Source organism: Alnus glutinosa, chromosome 5, assembly GCF_958979055.1.
Source record: "Alnus glutinosa chromosome 5, dhAlnGlut1.1, whole genome shotgun sequence".
In the NCBI taxonomy this organism is placed as follows: Eukaryota; Viridiplantae; Streptophyta; class Magnoliopsida; order Fagales; family Betulaceae; genus Alnus; species Alnus glutinosa.
In genome coordinates, this window is record NC_084890.1 from 28,375,079 (window position 1) to 28,391,378 (window position 16,300).

Here is a 16,300-nt window from a genome sequence, read left to right on the forward strand (position 1 = left end):
TCTGATTTCAAAAATTTATTACTCAAATGCACCATCAGTATCTCTCTCCATCTCTGCAATTATATTCTCATCCCCCTCTCTCTGTTTCTCAACCCAACTTAATTTGTTGTGGGTTAAACTTTTCTTTCTTTTTTTTCTTTTTTTTTTTTTTTTTTCTCCTATGATTTAGCCTACAGAATGCACTTAGACGTAGCAAAACGAGTACCTCTTAATATCGGGAGGATTCCAATTGCCTGACGGAGGTTTGAGAAAAACTTTGTAAGCAAAGAACGAATGTTTGTTGCTGAAAAATAAATAAAAAATAATAAAATAAAAAGGGCTTTGCAGATGATTTATTTTTTTATGATGATTATGTTTTTTTTTTTTTTTCTTATAAATCATTTTACTTTATAAGCAAAGAATGAATGTTTGTTGCTGGAAAACAAATAAAAAAGAATAAAATAAAAAAGGCTTTGCAGATGATCTATTTTTTTTTCTTTTTATTTTTTTATGATGGTGATATGATGATTATATGTGTGTGTGTGTGTGTGTTTTTTTTTTCCTTACAAATCATTTTGTAGCATAATTGTATATGAAAAAAAAAAAAAAGCCATGAACTCTATGAAATTAAAAAAAAAACAAAAAAAACAAAAAAAAAAATGTCATAGTATGATTGTTTATGTTTCTAAAATAAAGAAAAAAAATGTCCTTAAGAATATAAATTCTATTTTTATTATAAGGGTGTTTTAGGAAATTTGATTATAATATAATTCCATTCACCAATGTATTGCACTATACCAAACAAAAGAATACATATGCAATGTTCTATTCCACCGTTACAACCAAACAAAAGAATAGGAATAGTTATTCCATTCCACCTTCATCTATTCCCAGGAATAGTTATTCCTTTTCCTAATGGAATAGACATTCCACAAACCAAACGAGGCCTAGTTCTTCACATATATATATATATATATATATATATATGAAAAAGGAAAATGTTATTTACACATCATGGGCACAACAGGGGCACAACAGCCCCTCACATGGGGTGCGCTCCATACACTAGAACCCACCCCATGTGAGGGGCTGTTGTGCTCCTGATGTGTAAGTCATGAGTGGGTTTTTGAAGTAAGTCTTTAATTTTTTAATTTTTTAATTTTTTAATTTTTTAATTTTTTAATTTTTTTTTTAAATAAATAAATATATATATATATATATATATATATATATATATATATATATATATGAATTGTATTAATAAGACTCTCTGCTGCTTGTTTATAAATAGAATATGTTGCCAATGATGTCATGAATGATGAATGCTATAATTCTTGTTGGCGTATCAGCAACAAAAATAGTATAAGGTATAAATGTTTTTATTTATTTATTTATTTTTATTTTTGTTGGGAGAGATGAGGAAATGCCGAAATGGGTGGTGGTTGTTGGCCCGGCATAAAGTAACATGAATTAAATAATTACTTAAAAATGAATGGAAGCTTTTTATTTATACCGAGAATATTCCATGTGTCATCCATTGGTTTACACTTTATTCAATAGACCTTCTTACTCAGCTTTCACACCATCTTAATCTTAAAAATATTTCACCAATCTAATTTCCTTAAATTTAAAATATTTTCTAATTTACGTATTGGAGTCATTACTTTGATTTATTAATTTATTAATTGTTAGGGCTACTTTTATAGGCACTATAATTTTTTTTTTTTATAACATTTCCATAATAGATGAAATACAATTTAATTAATGGGCGACTAATTTGTTAACTATACACTTCTTTTATTATTGTACTAATTATGGACTTTAACGTCAGTTTGTAAGGATATTATAATAAAAGTTGTCGTGTTTCAATTTTTTTTTACCAAAAAAATGTGATCTTTATGTATATTATTATATTACGAGGAATGTTATATACCGTACTTTTATTTCATTTTCTTGATGAGTTATAGTCGATCAACCATTATTAAAAAATAAAAAATAAAATAAAAAAAAATCAAAGGTTGTTTGGCGGTGTAACATTAATAAAATTGAATAAAAATGTGGTATATAGTATTTATTGTATATTATATATGAATAATGCTATATACCACACTAATATTCCATTACGTTGATGTGGTAGTAGGATTCGGTAGTTATTGGATTTTTTTATTTTTTATTTTTAATAATAAATGTAACTACACCTTACCACATAAGTATAATAAGATATATGCTAGATATATATATATATATATATTGGAGACCGGCTCACGTTTATTATTCCTAAGAAATCTTTCCTTAAAAGGAATTATATGGAGAAGTAAACTTAAATTTATTTTTCTCATTGTGTCTCTTGATTCTTGGCTCAACCTTAAAGCATAGAGGTTTTCTCATTGTATACTTGGAAGCTCGATTACCCTTTAGGATATTGGGAAAATATATAGTTGGAATTTGAATGTAACTATATATATATATATTGTAATGTGGCAATTTACAATTTAGTGACTAACGTTGTAAGTGTCACGTAAACTATCACGTCAGCTTGTAAAAGTTATAAGTGTCATATAGACTACCCTGTGACAATCTATATTTTACTGGATGATGTAATAAGCGTCACACGGACTACCACATCAATTTGTAAGGGACTTGTAATAAAAATTGATAGAAATCACACCAATGCCATACATTATCCCACCCTATCTCGCTTGGCTGACGTAACAATATCCTTATTTTTTTTTTAATACTAGCTAATTTAAGAGCTGATGAACATTGTTACGTCAGCCTAATAAGATAGATGCAGTAACAATAGGAGGATGGGAAATTGGTGTGTTTAAAGAATATGTGTTTTATAGCTTTATCTTTCTCTTCTATATAAAAAGAGAGAGAAAAAAGAAAAAAAGTGAACCTTATCAAAATTGCCAAAGAAAATGCATTCATGCCCCATGTTACCTACGATTAGATTAATCCATTCTATGCATTTAGCTAGTAATAACACATAGGGGCGGAGCTAACATTTCGAATTTAAGAGGCAAAATTGATAAATAAACAATTTGAAAAAGTAAAATAATGACACCTACCATGTAGCTCTGCCCCAAGTAGCATATAAGAAAGTAGAGTGATATTTGATAAAGCACGCTATGTTCATTGAAAAAACCCTAATATTTCTTTAGATATTTAGTCCGGTGACTAGAGAACTACTCATATCCATTGATGACATATAATTATCCAATCTTTAGTATTTATGCAAAAAAGGAAGAAAAAAAATATATTAATTCTATAATTATCCAATATGATTTTCCCCCTTAATAATACCATCCTCTAAACATAAACGTAGAAGAGATCATCAAATCAAATATGATAAGAGAACCGAGACGTATAATATACATATATATTATATTAGAGAATACAACATAAAACTGTCATTAGTTTCTCTATACATAAAGACAAATTCAGAAGATTAAAAAGATAGTGTGTCCCTCGCCTTTTTGTTTTTATTTTTACTTTTTTGGGCTTGAGGAACGTCGGCAATTCTTGTTTGTGTATTAGGTTCGAGTTGTGTCATCCCTAAATATTATGTGTTAGATTCGAATCATGTCGATATATGATTATAAAATTATATAGATTAACAAAACCCGACTCAATAACTTAATGCAAGCAAATGCAACAAGACAAATTCAATTGAGGGGAATCATCAAAGAAAATTACAACGGGACAACATCTTAATTAAACAGGTCAAATATTTAACCTAATTTATTAATTTTGTATTAAATTTGCATCGAATTGAATATTCTAATAAAAAATTGTTAGGTTTATTTAATGTGCATTAAAAAAAAATATAAATATATATATATATTTATCAAAGTAGTGTGGGTCATGAGGTCACTCGTGGCTATTGCTGACGTCATCACTCGGTCTATTACGTACTTGGGAAGTTGGAAGGATACTTTTGTTCTCAAGCATTATTCTCTTGCCTTTTGTGACTGCTGTATCTCGGTCCTTTACTGCTCACAAATATCGACCGTTGATTCCCAACAATGCCACGCGTCTGTCACCCACTTTCCTTTGTCTTCTATAAGTAATAATCGGCTCATTTGGGGGTACGATTGTTTTTTATTATATTTTATTATTTTGTATTATATACAAAATTGTGAATACGAAAAGAACTTGTTTTTGGAAATTATGCTTTGATGATTTAGAAACTTGAGATAAAATCAGATAAAATCTTAGTAGAATTTGAATCCCAAAAAGAGACACACACACATATATATATTAGGATGGGCAATTTGGGTTGGACCTACGAATCTAATATAAACACGACACGAAATTGCAATGTTAGGGTATAGGCTAAATAAGTTGGCGAGTTGACAGGTTGACTCGTTTACAACACATTTAGTAATCGGGTCACCCACCAACAACTGCAGGGCGGGTTCAACTCGTTTACTTATTATTTATTTATTTATAAAAAAAATCAGAATAGTAAAAGTGTCATAAGCCTTGTTTACCAAGCTACGGTACAGAACACAGTAGTGCTGACTACTGTTCATCCCCACCCCCCCCCTTTTTTTTCCCACTTTTTCATATTTTCAAATACTAATCAACATCAAAACATTCCAACTTTTTTCACTTTTTATATCATATCAATAATTTTTTATTACTATTCAAATAAAAAAATTCGCTACAATACAAAACTTTTTCACTTTTCTATACAAATTATTTTTACTTTATATCACATCATCACTTTTTACTAATTTCAAAATTAACAACTAACTACTCTGTTCTGTACATGTCTTTGCCAAATAAGCCCATAGTCTTTAAAAAAATTCAAGTCGTGTCGAGTTAACATGACCAGCTTGTTTAATCGGGTCAGGTCGGGCAACTCGGCAAGTTAGCCGTGTCGTGTTCGAGTTACGGGTTTCAACCTAATTAATAATCGTGTCCGGTTCGGGTTGACCTAATCAGGTTGGCGAGTCAAGTGGGTTGACCCGAACCCGACACGCCAACCCAATTATATATATAATTAATTAATTTTATCATTTAACTATGAGTTCGTTTGGATTTGTGATTTTAAAAAGTACGATTTTAAAATAACGATTTTAAAATGTATGATTAGAAAAGTGATTGTTAAAAACGCAGTTAAGCGTTTGGTAAAATAACAGTTTGACCTTTAAAATCGCAAGTTAGCCTTTAAAATTATGCGTTTTCAAAAAAATACTAACTTGCATGTAATTTGAAAAAGCAGTTTTCTGCGTTTTCAAATCGCAATTTTTTAGAAACTCAATTCTCAAACGATTCATTTTATGCGATTTAATTTAAAATCTCTCTCTTTGTCTACGAAATCGCAATCTCAAACGCACCCTATATCAAAAGACAAAAGAAAGATTTTTAGGTTCTCCATATATAAACTAGATAATAAACGTTTTTGAATCGGATTCTGCATTCAGAGTTATATATATATATATAATCAAGTGGAACATTGAGGTGGTTTGAATGACATTTAAGGCAGATGTGATTACTTTGTGTGAAGTCAATCTCAACATGGCCTCACCCTTGAGTTAAAGGGACAAGGACCCTAACCATTAAGGATAGGCAGCCACTATTTTACAATCAATTTTTTTTTTAAAAAATAAAAAATAAAAAAAATACAGACGTGAATAACAATGAAAGCAGAGCTGTTAAAGTATATGAGTAAAGCAAGTGTCGTCGGCCAGGGGATTGTTCATCGGATTCCACCCTTTTGTTTTCTTATCACCGCCGGCCGCGCCCTATTCCTTTTGTGAGCGAGCCCTTTCCAGGAAGACCAGCTGTTTGCCTTGCCTCAGTAAGATTAGTTACCTTCCTTTTGTGGTTTGATGACGTGATCCCGGTCGAGGATTGTATTAATTTCAAATGAAATAGATAGTACTAGCTTCCGCCTTGTGTGGTAAACCCTTTGTAGTTTTTTTTTTTTTTTTTAATAATAATAAAAAATAATTGATGTGATATAAAGTAAAAATAAAATTTGATTTCTTTTAAGAAAAAAGAAAAAGAAAAAAATTGTTAAAAAGTAATCGATGTGATATAAAAAAAAAGTGATTGATGTGATATAAAAAAATAAAATGTTTTGAAATTGACTTTTATAAAGATGAGTGGATGGGAGTTTCCAAATGGGTCAAATATTCATTTAATGATTAAGATTTAAAATTAGTGCATATAAGTTTATAATGGTGTAGATAATATCACATTATTTAATTTTTTTTAAAAGACGTGAAGATATTAACATAGTGTACATTGTTAGATGCACTAATTTTAAATTTTGACAATAGAAAATAAATAATATTTATTTTATTTAAAATTGAGAGAGAATCTCATTCCTCTGATCGCTTGCCTTTTCTATAATTCTGGACCTAATAAGCCATTTAATAGGGTGATCTGACACGTGCACTCTTTCAATGGGCTCGGATTACTTAGGAGAAATGAGAAAGAGATGTACAATACATCTTTATCTGTTTTTCTCCTATTTTCCTACTTTTCAAAATTACCATTAGATACGTGTGATAATGTATGAGATATTATAATGTGTTTGGGAATCGAATAGGATTAGGATTCTACTTGGGTTTTTCCAAAACTTGCCCATCCGGTTTCAACTCGTACTCAACCCTAATTCATGCCCAAATTCAAAGCCAATTCAGGAGAAAAACGGCTGGCACATATTCGGGACCCACGCGTGAGAAAAAAGTCTCCAAAAGAATTTAAAAAACGCGTGGATCTCACTTTTAAATAATTATTTAAATCAAATAATATTTTTTTTATAATAAACAATTATTATTTCACACTACTTTTCACAATACTAATAATTATACATAACTTTTCAAACCTCAAATCATTTTCTATCATTACAAAACAATATTTTTCAATCTTAAAAATCCAACACTCAAACACAAATTCAAAAAAGAATATAAATTATACTCATCATTCAAACATATTTTTTTGCCTCAAAATCAGCAAACAAAATAAAAATTTAATTCTAATTTCAAAATTTCAACGGCCAAAAGAAGTTAAAGAACCATAATTGTCCTCGCGTATCCGATAGTAATTTAAAAAAGGAAAATGATAGACAGGGGACAACCATCCGCCCTTGTCCATCTTTTCATAATAAAATAATATATTATATTTTTTTTATTCATTTTCTGTTTATATAATATATTATTTTATTATTAAAAGATGGACAAGGAACGGATGGTTGTTCCCTATTTATCATTTCCCTTTAAAAGAATGAAAGAACCGGAGAAGCACGTCCCTTTGGTGGGCTCAAATCCCTGGCCAAGAACAAATTCCTCCCTGACCCATGGGCCTTTTGGGCCGGGCCTGTTAGGCCTTTGCCATGATCCCGCTTCTCCCTCTTCCATGAAATATATTATTATCTTGGGCAGAAGAGTGGATATAAATAAAAATATTTTCGAAGTCTCCTAATTTCAATCCGAAAGAAAAAAAATCTAGTCCTCTATGAAGTAAAAGCACGTTGGGCTTTAGGATCGAAACAGCCATTACCCAAGACTGCAATTCTGCAGTCATTTTGCTCTGCAGTGAACCACTGAATCGCAGTGGCCAAGCAAAAAGGATGCAGAGAGCTTCACCTCTCTGTTCTTCAAACTCGCTTCCTTCGTTACCCACCACTCTTCCGACCCGTCAGCTGCTCGGAGCTCCGTTTCGAAACCGAACCACCCGGACGGCCATAGCCTCCCACTCTGTTCATTGGCCCTGGAACTCTCTGCAAAGTTTCAGGCTTGCCCTCCCTACTCCGCACAGCACTGGTAAATTATAATTCTTTTTGGTTTGTTTGGTCTTTTGGGTAGTGGGTTTGTTTAATTTTTCAGTTTTGTTGCTTGGAAACTCAGGAAGTGAGTGAAAGTAGGGAGCTTGATTAGGAATTTATAGAAATTTGATACATATTTTGTTTTGTTTTTGTTTTTTATAGTTTTGTTTTATGTCTTTAATTGGAATAATTAGTCTTTTGTGTGATGGCATGTGTGGTTGTTTGTGAATTGGCTCTGGCTTGAGTTTGTTGAACAGGTAGTGCTGTGTTATAATTCTTCATGGTTTTATATCATGTAAGAATCTTTTTTGGACTGTTATCTATATCGTGGATTTCTATGATTAGAAGTTTGTTTATTCAACATGAAGTACAAAAAGTTTTAGCATATCAGCGAGATTGTTCAGGGCTGTACTTTCTGATTGATTTGGATTCTTTGGTCTACTTTGTGTAACTGTGTTAGTTTTGTGGCATTTTTAGGTCCTGATTCTGAGACTCAAAAGATCTTTCTTGTAAATAAAAGTGGATTTTTTTTTTTTTTTTTTGGGTTTTTGCTCACTGCATGGCTGTGTAAACTATAGAGAAGAAGTGTACGGTTTTGGGAGTGTGAGTTTGAAGTGAGGTTTACTTCACTCGAGCACCTGAATTCTCGAGATAAAGTTAAAATGAGGAATTGGTTATAGAACATATTCATTTTACGTACACATGCATGTTTATGGAAATATCAGCGCATTAATGGGTCAGGAGAAGCTATTCTTTTCTTTTCTAAATGTAATTCTGGTGCAATTAAGTTATCGTTAACAATTCCACTTCGGTTACAATAACTTTTTTCAGATCAACACTTTCTAATTCCCTGACGTTTGATATCCTTTTGTATTCAGTCATATAAAGGGTATATTTTATTGTTTGTTTTGATGCTTCAGCTACTCAAGAGGCTTATGAAACCTCTAAGACTGGATCAGGGTTTGTTGAAATTGGGTACATATATAATGTTCATGGACTTCAAGGAGAGATTCGTGTGAAACCCAGCACCGATTTTCCTGAATTGCGGTTTTCTAAGGTAAAACAAACAATATTTTTCCAGAAGACTTCTTAGATATGGCCGCTTGTTCTTGAGTATTGTGCATTATGTTATGAATAATCATTGTTTTAATCTTAGCCTGGGAGAAGATGGTTGAAGCAACGAGTTTTGGGTCAAGAAATAGTTCAAGAAGTTGAATTGGTAGAGGGAAGAGGACACCCTGGTCAGAAGAGCTGGATTCTTAGATTCAGAGGAATTGACACAGAGGACCAGGTGAGGTTTACTATAACATTTGTTTGTTGTTTGTTTTGTTTTGTTTTGTCTCTTTTACTCGTCTTAGTACGTTTGCTTCTGATTCCATTGAATATGTATAGAAGGTATTTGGTGACCTTGTTTGTGGAGGTCTCTTGAAGAAATTTTGTTATCTGTTTAGGAAGGAGGAAGGCATACAAGTTTGAGCCTTCTTCTGGCAAAAAACCAACATGTATACGTTAGATTGTTGAGCTTTATTCTTAGTCTTCCCTCAGGACATTTCTTCATCAACACTGTTGAAACTCGTTTGCTTTAATTAAAAAATTATATATATAAAAAAAAATTATGATGTGTTAATAACTAACAGCTACATCAAATGGAAGGTGATTATTAGTATATGTTGACAGAAAGATTGATCTTTTTCAAATCAGGAGCTTATCTTTGTCTTTTAAGTTGAGCCACACTATCGAAAAGGTAAGCAATAATAACCAAAGCCCTTGCTTTCTGACTGCAAATTAACACATTTGAGCCGTTCATCAAAATATTTTTGTAGAAGGTAAGTGCGACTTCAAATTGGATGGTGTAAATGTGCACTGTGCTATACAAGCTTCTAGAGAAAAAAGGAAGACCCTTTAAGATTTTGAAGTTACCTTGTCTTATTGTAACTCAAACTCAACGTGACTCAATGAAGCCTATCCCAAATGCTCAGGGTTGGCCATTTTATTCTTTCCAAGATTCTTGCTCTTCTTGTTATGAACGTAACATTTTTGGCAGTGTTATGGAGATACTCACGGTATTCATGTAGCCCATTTATCATATTAACATGCATACCTGTTGTTGTGATTTTTTGAAATGTGTTCAGGCTAAGCAGCTTGTGGGGTCAACTTTTCTTGTGAGGGAAGAAGATAGGCCAGAGTTGGATGAAGGCGAATTTTATACTCGTGACCTTATTGGCATGAGAGTTGTTCTTAAGGTTTGTGCTTATTATGATTTTATACAGGTCAATTCCATGTGTTCTTTTTAACAAACGTTTTATTTGTAGTCTAAAGGTCTGTCTGTTTCAGAAGAGTTGGTACAAATAAAAATTTCTTCACTACATAAGTTGGACTTTGACATTGTGTTTGGTTTATGGTACAAATGACGAGATGTGATTTTCTTCAAGGATGATATACGTTGTTTATATATATGTGTATGTGTGTACACGGACACACACAATAGATGTGCTTGTTATCATGTTTAGTTTTCTACTGCTGTGGTTTTTTTCATATTTGTTTGTTATTTTTCTCTTCTTTCTTTCTTTTTTTTTTTAAAATGAATTTTGCCTTTTATTTTTGTTGTCTTTTGGGACTCAAGCTTTGATATTTTGAAGGCATCAATTGTGCTTCTCCTTTCAGGAAACTGGTGAATTTGTGGGAACTGTTGTTAACATTTACAACAGTGGGGCAAGTGATATTTTACATGTCAAACTTGATTCATCTGTAAATATGCTGGATAAAACTGGAAAGCCAAGGACAACAGAAACAGTAGCATCTGAGCACCTTGTGTATATTCCATTTGTTGAAGCAATTGTTCCAGATGTTGATGAGAATAGAAGAGAAATGCAGATTACACCCCCACAGGGACTCCTTGAGTTAAATTTACGCTTTGATGACAGATCCAAGAAAGAAAGGCGACAACTTGTGAGGCATACTCATTTTAACTTCTACTACTGATTAATTAAAGTTTTTAAGTAATATCAACTTTCTCCAAAGATTAAATGCATTCATGCATTATGTCCAAGTTATGTGTTTTACTGGATTTTTTTTTTTTTTTTTTTTTTTTTGTGTTGGGGGGGGGGGGGGGGGGGGGGGGGGGGGGTGGGGGGGTAGACTTGAGGGTCAAATTGAAACTTTGGCTTTTCTAACTGTATGTTGGATGCTCCTATGCATATATATACGTTTTCATTTCCACTATCAATGATCTACATATTCTTTTGGGTCATATTATTTCCTTAATTGCTTGCTCCTCTTTATCTAGGTGCTAGTTACCTGAACGATATTTATCTGCAAGGTCAGTGAACTTGCTTTATAACAGATGTGTTTGAGGGAGGGCAATTATTGTGTACTTGTCTTCCGTGGCTTGAAAGTTCCTCTCATAGCTTGATTACGAAAGGGAACTCCTACGATGCTGTGGGTGGTTCTAGGTGAATTGTGTGTTTCTTTGGATGTTGGAACTGAAACTGGTTTTTGTTTGTGTCATATGTGCTTGGACATTACTTCCTCTCTCCTTTTCTAATTGGCTTGTGTAGAAGAAAATTTTACTAGTTTACTTTCATATTATCTAAGCTCCTTCCCGGCAATGAGTGCTGATTCTCTTTTAGAATAAAGCAGTTGGAAGTGTTCTAAATTGGGACCTAGTTCCATTCCAATGCAGCTTGAATATTTGGTTTTGATTAGTTGGGTTTTCCCTCTTTACATGTCTTTCCTTGCAAGTAGATCTAGAGCTGAAATTAATAATTTATGGTACAGACATGGAAAATATGAATACAAATGTTTCATCTCATGTAAATTGCATATTTGATACTTGTGTTGTATAATTACACACCTAAAAATATACAATTTATAATTAATCCCTTTAATCATATTTTAATTTGTTTTGGTCTTTAATATGGGATTGCGGGTAGAATATGAAGAAAATGTGGGTGAATCGGATGAAACATTGTACTTTTTGAGACTTGAGTAGAGTGACGCTTTTTTGAAACTGAAATGTTATTGTCATTGTAGTGAACTATACATATGCCTTCTAAAAAAATTTCAGTGGAGGTCACTATAGTTCATTATCCAATGTAGATTGTTCTTTTTTTTCCCAGATTTGGTTGCATATATTGGTTTCTGTAGAGTCAAGGTCATTCATTTTTTTGATACATTTCAGGAATGGAAAGAAAGGAAAAAGTTTCAGAAGCGCCTCATAGCAGCAAAAAAGAAACTATGTGAAATGGGGCAACAACATGTATTTCATGGGTTTAGATTTGGGGAGAAAGCCCAAACGAGCTTGCTTGCTGATCAGATTGTTGGTGTGAATTCCAAGTTGCTTCAACAGGCATTGCAGAATATTGATGTACCCGCTAAGAGGTGAAGTTAATATGCACTAAAAAAATTTTGTTTCTAGATCATTGGATTTATGTAGGGAGCTGGAAAGGGTGTAAATTTTTTCTTTATATCTGATACTATTTAGGCTCAGAAAAATAAAAAATCTGATACTATTTAGGATTTTATCTCTTTTTATACACATGGTGATTCAGTTGTTTGTGTGTTCAATATATATATATATATATATTGAAAACATATTTTTGCTAGTTCATTACAATTTGTAGTACCAAAGCTGTTTCCCTTTGTTTACTCTACCAGAAGTGTTGAACCTGTTACTTTCACCTGACTTCTTGAATCAGATGGACTGTAACTGAGTTGTTTGAAGCCGCAGAAGCGAAGCCAAAAAGTACTCTGAAAATATCAGAAGAATGCCTCACTTCAAGTGCAAGTAAGGAAAAGCTGGGCGCAAATTCGACTTTTCGAGAAAAGGGAGTCCATCTCATGTCTAAAGGGAAATTGGCCATTGTTTTATTTGTGGAGGAAAGTGAGAAGCAAGGAGGGGGCTATGACTCTGATCTTGTCGACTCTGAAAGCTATGAGACATCACCATCTTCCCTCCAGAAATTGCTTTTTGATGATCAGAGTTTTGTAAAGGTGGTACGGTACTCATTTTTAGTTTTTCATTTGTATCATTTTCTATTAAATTTTACAAATCTATAACTTGTATGTTCTTTGATGTAGAATCTATCTGTTATATGTTCTCTCTCATTGTAGTATTTGCTATTGATTTATTATGATCACGTCATGTCCTGTCTATTGTGTTACTAATTGCATGTGAAGGGGATGTTTTGTTATTATGTGTATCAAGATTGTTTGCTTTTGTACTCCAGTTTCAAATCTTGACCTTATATGTTTCCTTATTGAAACATCAGCTTTGAAGAGGTTCATTTTCCACAATATCCGCTAAAGAATAGGGGCATTGTTATTAAGATGGATCTAGGAAGTAATTGTTGGGGACCCAACTGATGGAGCTCTTAAACTTAAAGTAATGCATGCCAAAACTTTTGGGGCACCAAAGCTATTTCAAATGGGCTAATCGGTAAATAAAACCAAATTCTTGTACAAATATTAGAATTTGAGCAATTTGCCCCCCTCCCCCCCCTCCCCCTGGCAACTTAGTTACTCTTTCTCTGGCTGTTAGAATGATCTCAAGATCAAGCTCTTCATAAGACGCGTACGTAAGTTTTTGATTACTTTTAGCCTAAACATGCTCCAATTTCTTAGGCAGAAAGCTACTTAAGTATCATTAGCTCTCCACTAAGATAAGCATTTTAATTTGGACTCTTTAAATTTTTGTGTAGTCTCGTTTAGAGATTATTTTTTCAACTTAATCTGATGAACAATGTCCATTGCAGATAGAAGACCATGCATCTGTACCCTTGATTTTGGTTTCCTCAGCTCTTGGAATCCAATCATTAAGAAAGCTGTTCTCCGATAATGATTACTTTGGCTTTGAATCCCAAAAGGTCAGCATTTGCAGTACACACGAAGAATGCCTCTTTATAGTTTGAGATGTGCTGCTCAATGAGTGAACTCATTTCAGAGTATCTTTCTTTCTTTTCTTTTCTTTTTTTTTTTTTTTTTTTTGGTTTAGGAAAATTGAATGTTTTAAAGTCATGGTACTGTACGAGTAGTTTCCATTGTTGTCTTTATCAGGTCTGTTATTGAGGATACCATGGAGAGTCAATGCTTAACAGCGTAAATTAGATAAATATGCAAGATTATAACCTTTTAAGCATTCCTATGTTTCAGCTTCTCAAAACTAGAGTCAAATTCAAACTGTTTTTAAAAAACAGCTTTTACAACCTTTTGTGGAATGGCCTTGCACAACCATGGTGTGCATGGTTCAATCTAATTGTGTGCCATAGAGTCTTGAGGGTCCTCTGACCCCCTTTGATATGTGCAATTTGTGCTAGAATTTTAAAGAGGGTAAATGTTTGTATTTTGTGGGAAAAAAAAAAAGGGATATAGCTTTCTACTTAACTTGCATATAGGAATGTGTTTTGTTGTCTTCTAAGAAGTCCCAATTGATATCATTTCAACTAAAATTTGTGATTACTTGTCTTCTGTATGCTGCTTACTTGGCTTTATACGTTCTAATCCTCTCATAGGTCTGGTTTCTGGAAGAAGAGAAGCTGCCAGTTGTTAGCAGTTCGCTGGAAGAACAGAACAGGCATAAGATTTTGATGAAATCTCCATGGGAAATACTCCAATCACCTGTTGGTTCTGGTGGAGTTATTAGCTTGCTTTCATTGCACAACATTCCAGATAATCTTAGCGAAATTGGTGTGGAGTACATTGAGGTTAGATATTCATTTTACTGTTCAGATTGTGTTGTGGCACAATTTAATATTTACATGTTGAAGGTGCTAGCCTAGCCAGTTGTTAAGGTCTCTTGGGGATTATACTTGAGAGACTTTGGACCAATTTTATACAGTTTACTTTTTGTGGAGCAACCTTTTTTATTATTTATTTTTTTAACAAAAAATTTCATTTCCTTTTTCCCCTAGTCGCTGAAAACACACAAATAATTTGGACTTGTAAAAAGAGTTGCATATGTCTCTAACTCTGCTTTTGGCTTTCAGAAAGTCTAGGGATTTATATTGCTAGTCATGTATGCTTTTCATTGATTCTTTTAAGCCAATAAACATTGACAAGTGAATGCATGTTAACCATGGAAAACATTTACCTATGGATGGTATGTAAAAGGAAGGACACATGCAGACGCCCAAATGATTGTATCTAACCCTGTTAAATCAGTGTGTCTATCATGGGGTCATTTCAACCTCAACCTCGCTATATTTTCAAACTTTCCTCTGGGATCATATGCTAGTGAAACTGATGCTTATTTGAAAAAAGGACAGAAATTTTCTATAAATCGGTTTGTAGGAAATTTCATACAACCCACATATAAGATTTACATGTGTCCCTTGGCATGTGAAAAACACATGTTATTTAAATAGCATGTGCTTCTTACATGCTTTTTTAATAGTATTAATAAAAAAATATGTGATTCTCACATGTTTAAAGGACACGTCTTTTTGTATGTGGGTTGTAAGAAATTTACTACAAACCAGTTTGTAGGAAATTTCTGTCCTTGAAAAAAAATGTTGTTCTAATTTACCCTTCTAATATTTGTGTGTTATCTTTCTGTTTCATATTTACATGAAGAGAACAAAATCTGTTTCTTGAAAAGAATATACACCATTTATATGGTTGTCTCTCCCTATAATGACACAAGGTGAAAGGTAGGCTAGGTGGGTGTCTAATCCGCGTAGAAGCTCCTGGTCGAGTGTCTTAGATTAGAACAGCACTGGGTTATTCAAATAAGTTTTGTTTTCCGTGGTTTTCCCATGTTGCAACTTCCGTACCAATTCGGTCGATCCGGAATGGATCGTTTAAACATTCCATTAGGGAGCCTGGTCTTGACTCTTCTGTGTGGTATTCATTCTCGTTCGGCTCTTGGAATCTCTTCATACATCTAAGTTGTGCTTTATATGTTCTTGCAGGTATGCAGCACCAGCCAAAGATACATTGGCATGAACCCACTTCTTCTTGGCTTTGTTAATTCGCGTGAAGCAGATCTCGGGATCAAAATATCAAAAGATGCAGAAGATTTTGAGGGAAGTTTCGACTTGATATTCTCGATGGACTTTATGAAGAAGTTAACGAGATGGATCGAGAAGCTCCAGTTCTTTGCAATCCAAAAGCCAAATTCACATGTTGAGAAGGTTGACAAAGAGTGGGTTGATATTATCCCCTCATCCCCCAACTCATACGAGCTTTGTTCTACGATTTACAGTTCCCTAAATGCCTGTTCTTTTGATAAGGTTTGTGTAATGGAGATCACAGAGTAATATATTGATCAATTAATTTTACAAAATTATCACTCCCAATAACAAGAGAACAAATACAAAGCTACTATATATCATTGCCATTTTTTATCTTGTTTGTGTTGACATATAGGCCTTACTGATGTTCAGTGTTTTTATCAAGGAATGTTATTATACAGAATCCCCAACATTGAAAATAAATTAAAGGGATAAATACGGTTTTGCCCCATGTGGTTTAACGACTTTATTTTTTGCCTTCTATGGTTTATTTTGTATCACATACGGTACTTTGGTTATGGTGAAA

General features: G+C 33.0%; 1 protein-coding gene across 1 annotated transcript; it reads left to right on the forward strand.

Annotated features, from left to right (window-relative positions):
• The first annotated feature begins 7,570 nt into the window (after window positions 1-7,570).
• Window positions 7,571-16,107, forward strand: LOC133869209 (uncharacterized). The gene is made up of 10 exons (XM_062306167.1): window positions 7,571-7,763; window positions 8,686-8,822; window positions 8,922-9,056; window positions 9,898-10,008; window positions 10,430-10,714; window positions 11,946-12,145; window positions 12,463-12,757; window positions 13,519-13,629; window positions 14,275-14,466; window positions 15,673-16,107. The coding sequence occupies exons 1-10, from the start codon at window positions 7,571-7,573 to the stop codon at window positions 16,018-16,020; spliced, it is 2,007 nt and encodes a 668-aa protein (XP_062162151.1). The 3' UTR covers window positions 16,021-16,107.
• The last annotated feature ends 193 nt before the right edge of the window (window positions 16,108-16,300 follow it).

Excerpts from the sequence above, each read along its gene's own strand:
- LOC133869209 (XM_062306167.1), top strand. The coding sequence starts at position 7,571 with ATGCAGAGAGCTTCACCTCTCTGTTCTTCAAACTCGCTTCCTTCGTTA. Across the intron at positions 10,009-10,429 it reads GCATGAGAGTTGTTCTTAAG|GAAACTGGTGAATTTGTGGG; the intron begins GTTTGTGCTTAT and ends TTCTCCTTTCAG. Across the intron at positions 10,715-11,945 it reads AGAAAGAAAGGCGACAACTT|GAATGGAAAGAAAGGAAAAA; the intron begins GTGAGGCATACT and ends GATACATTTCAG.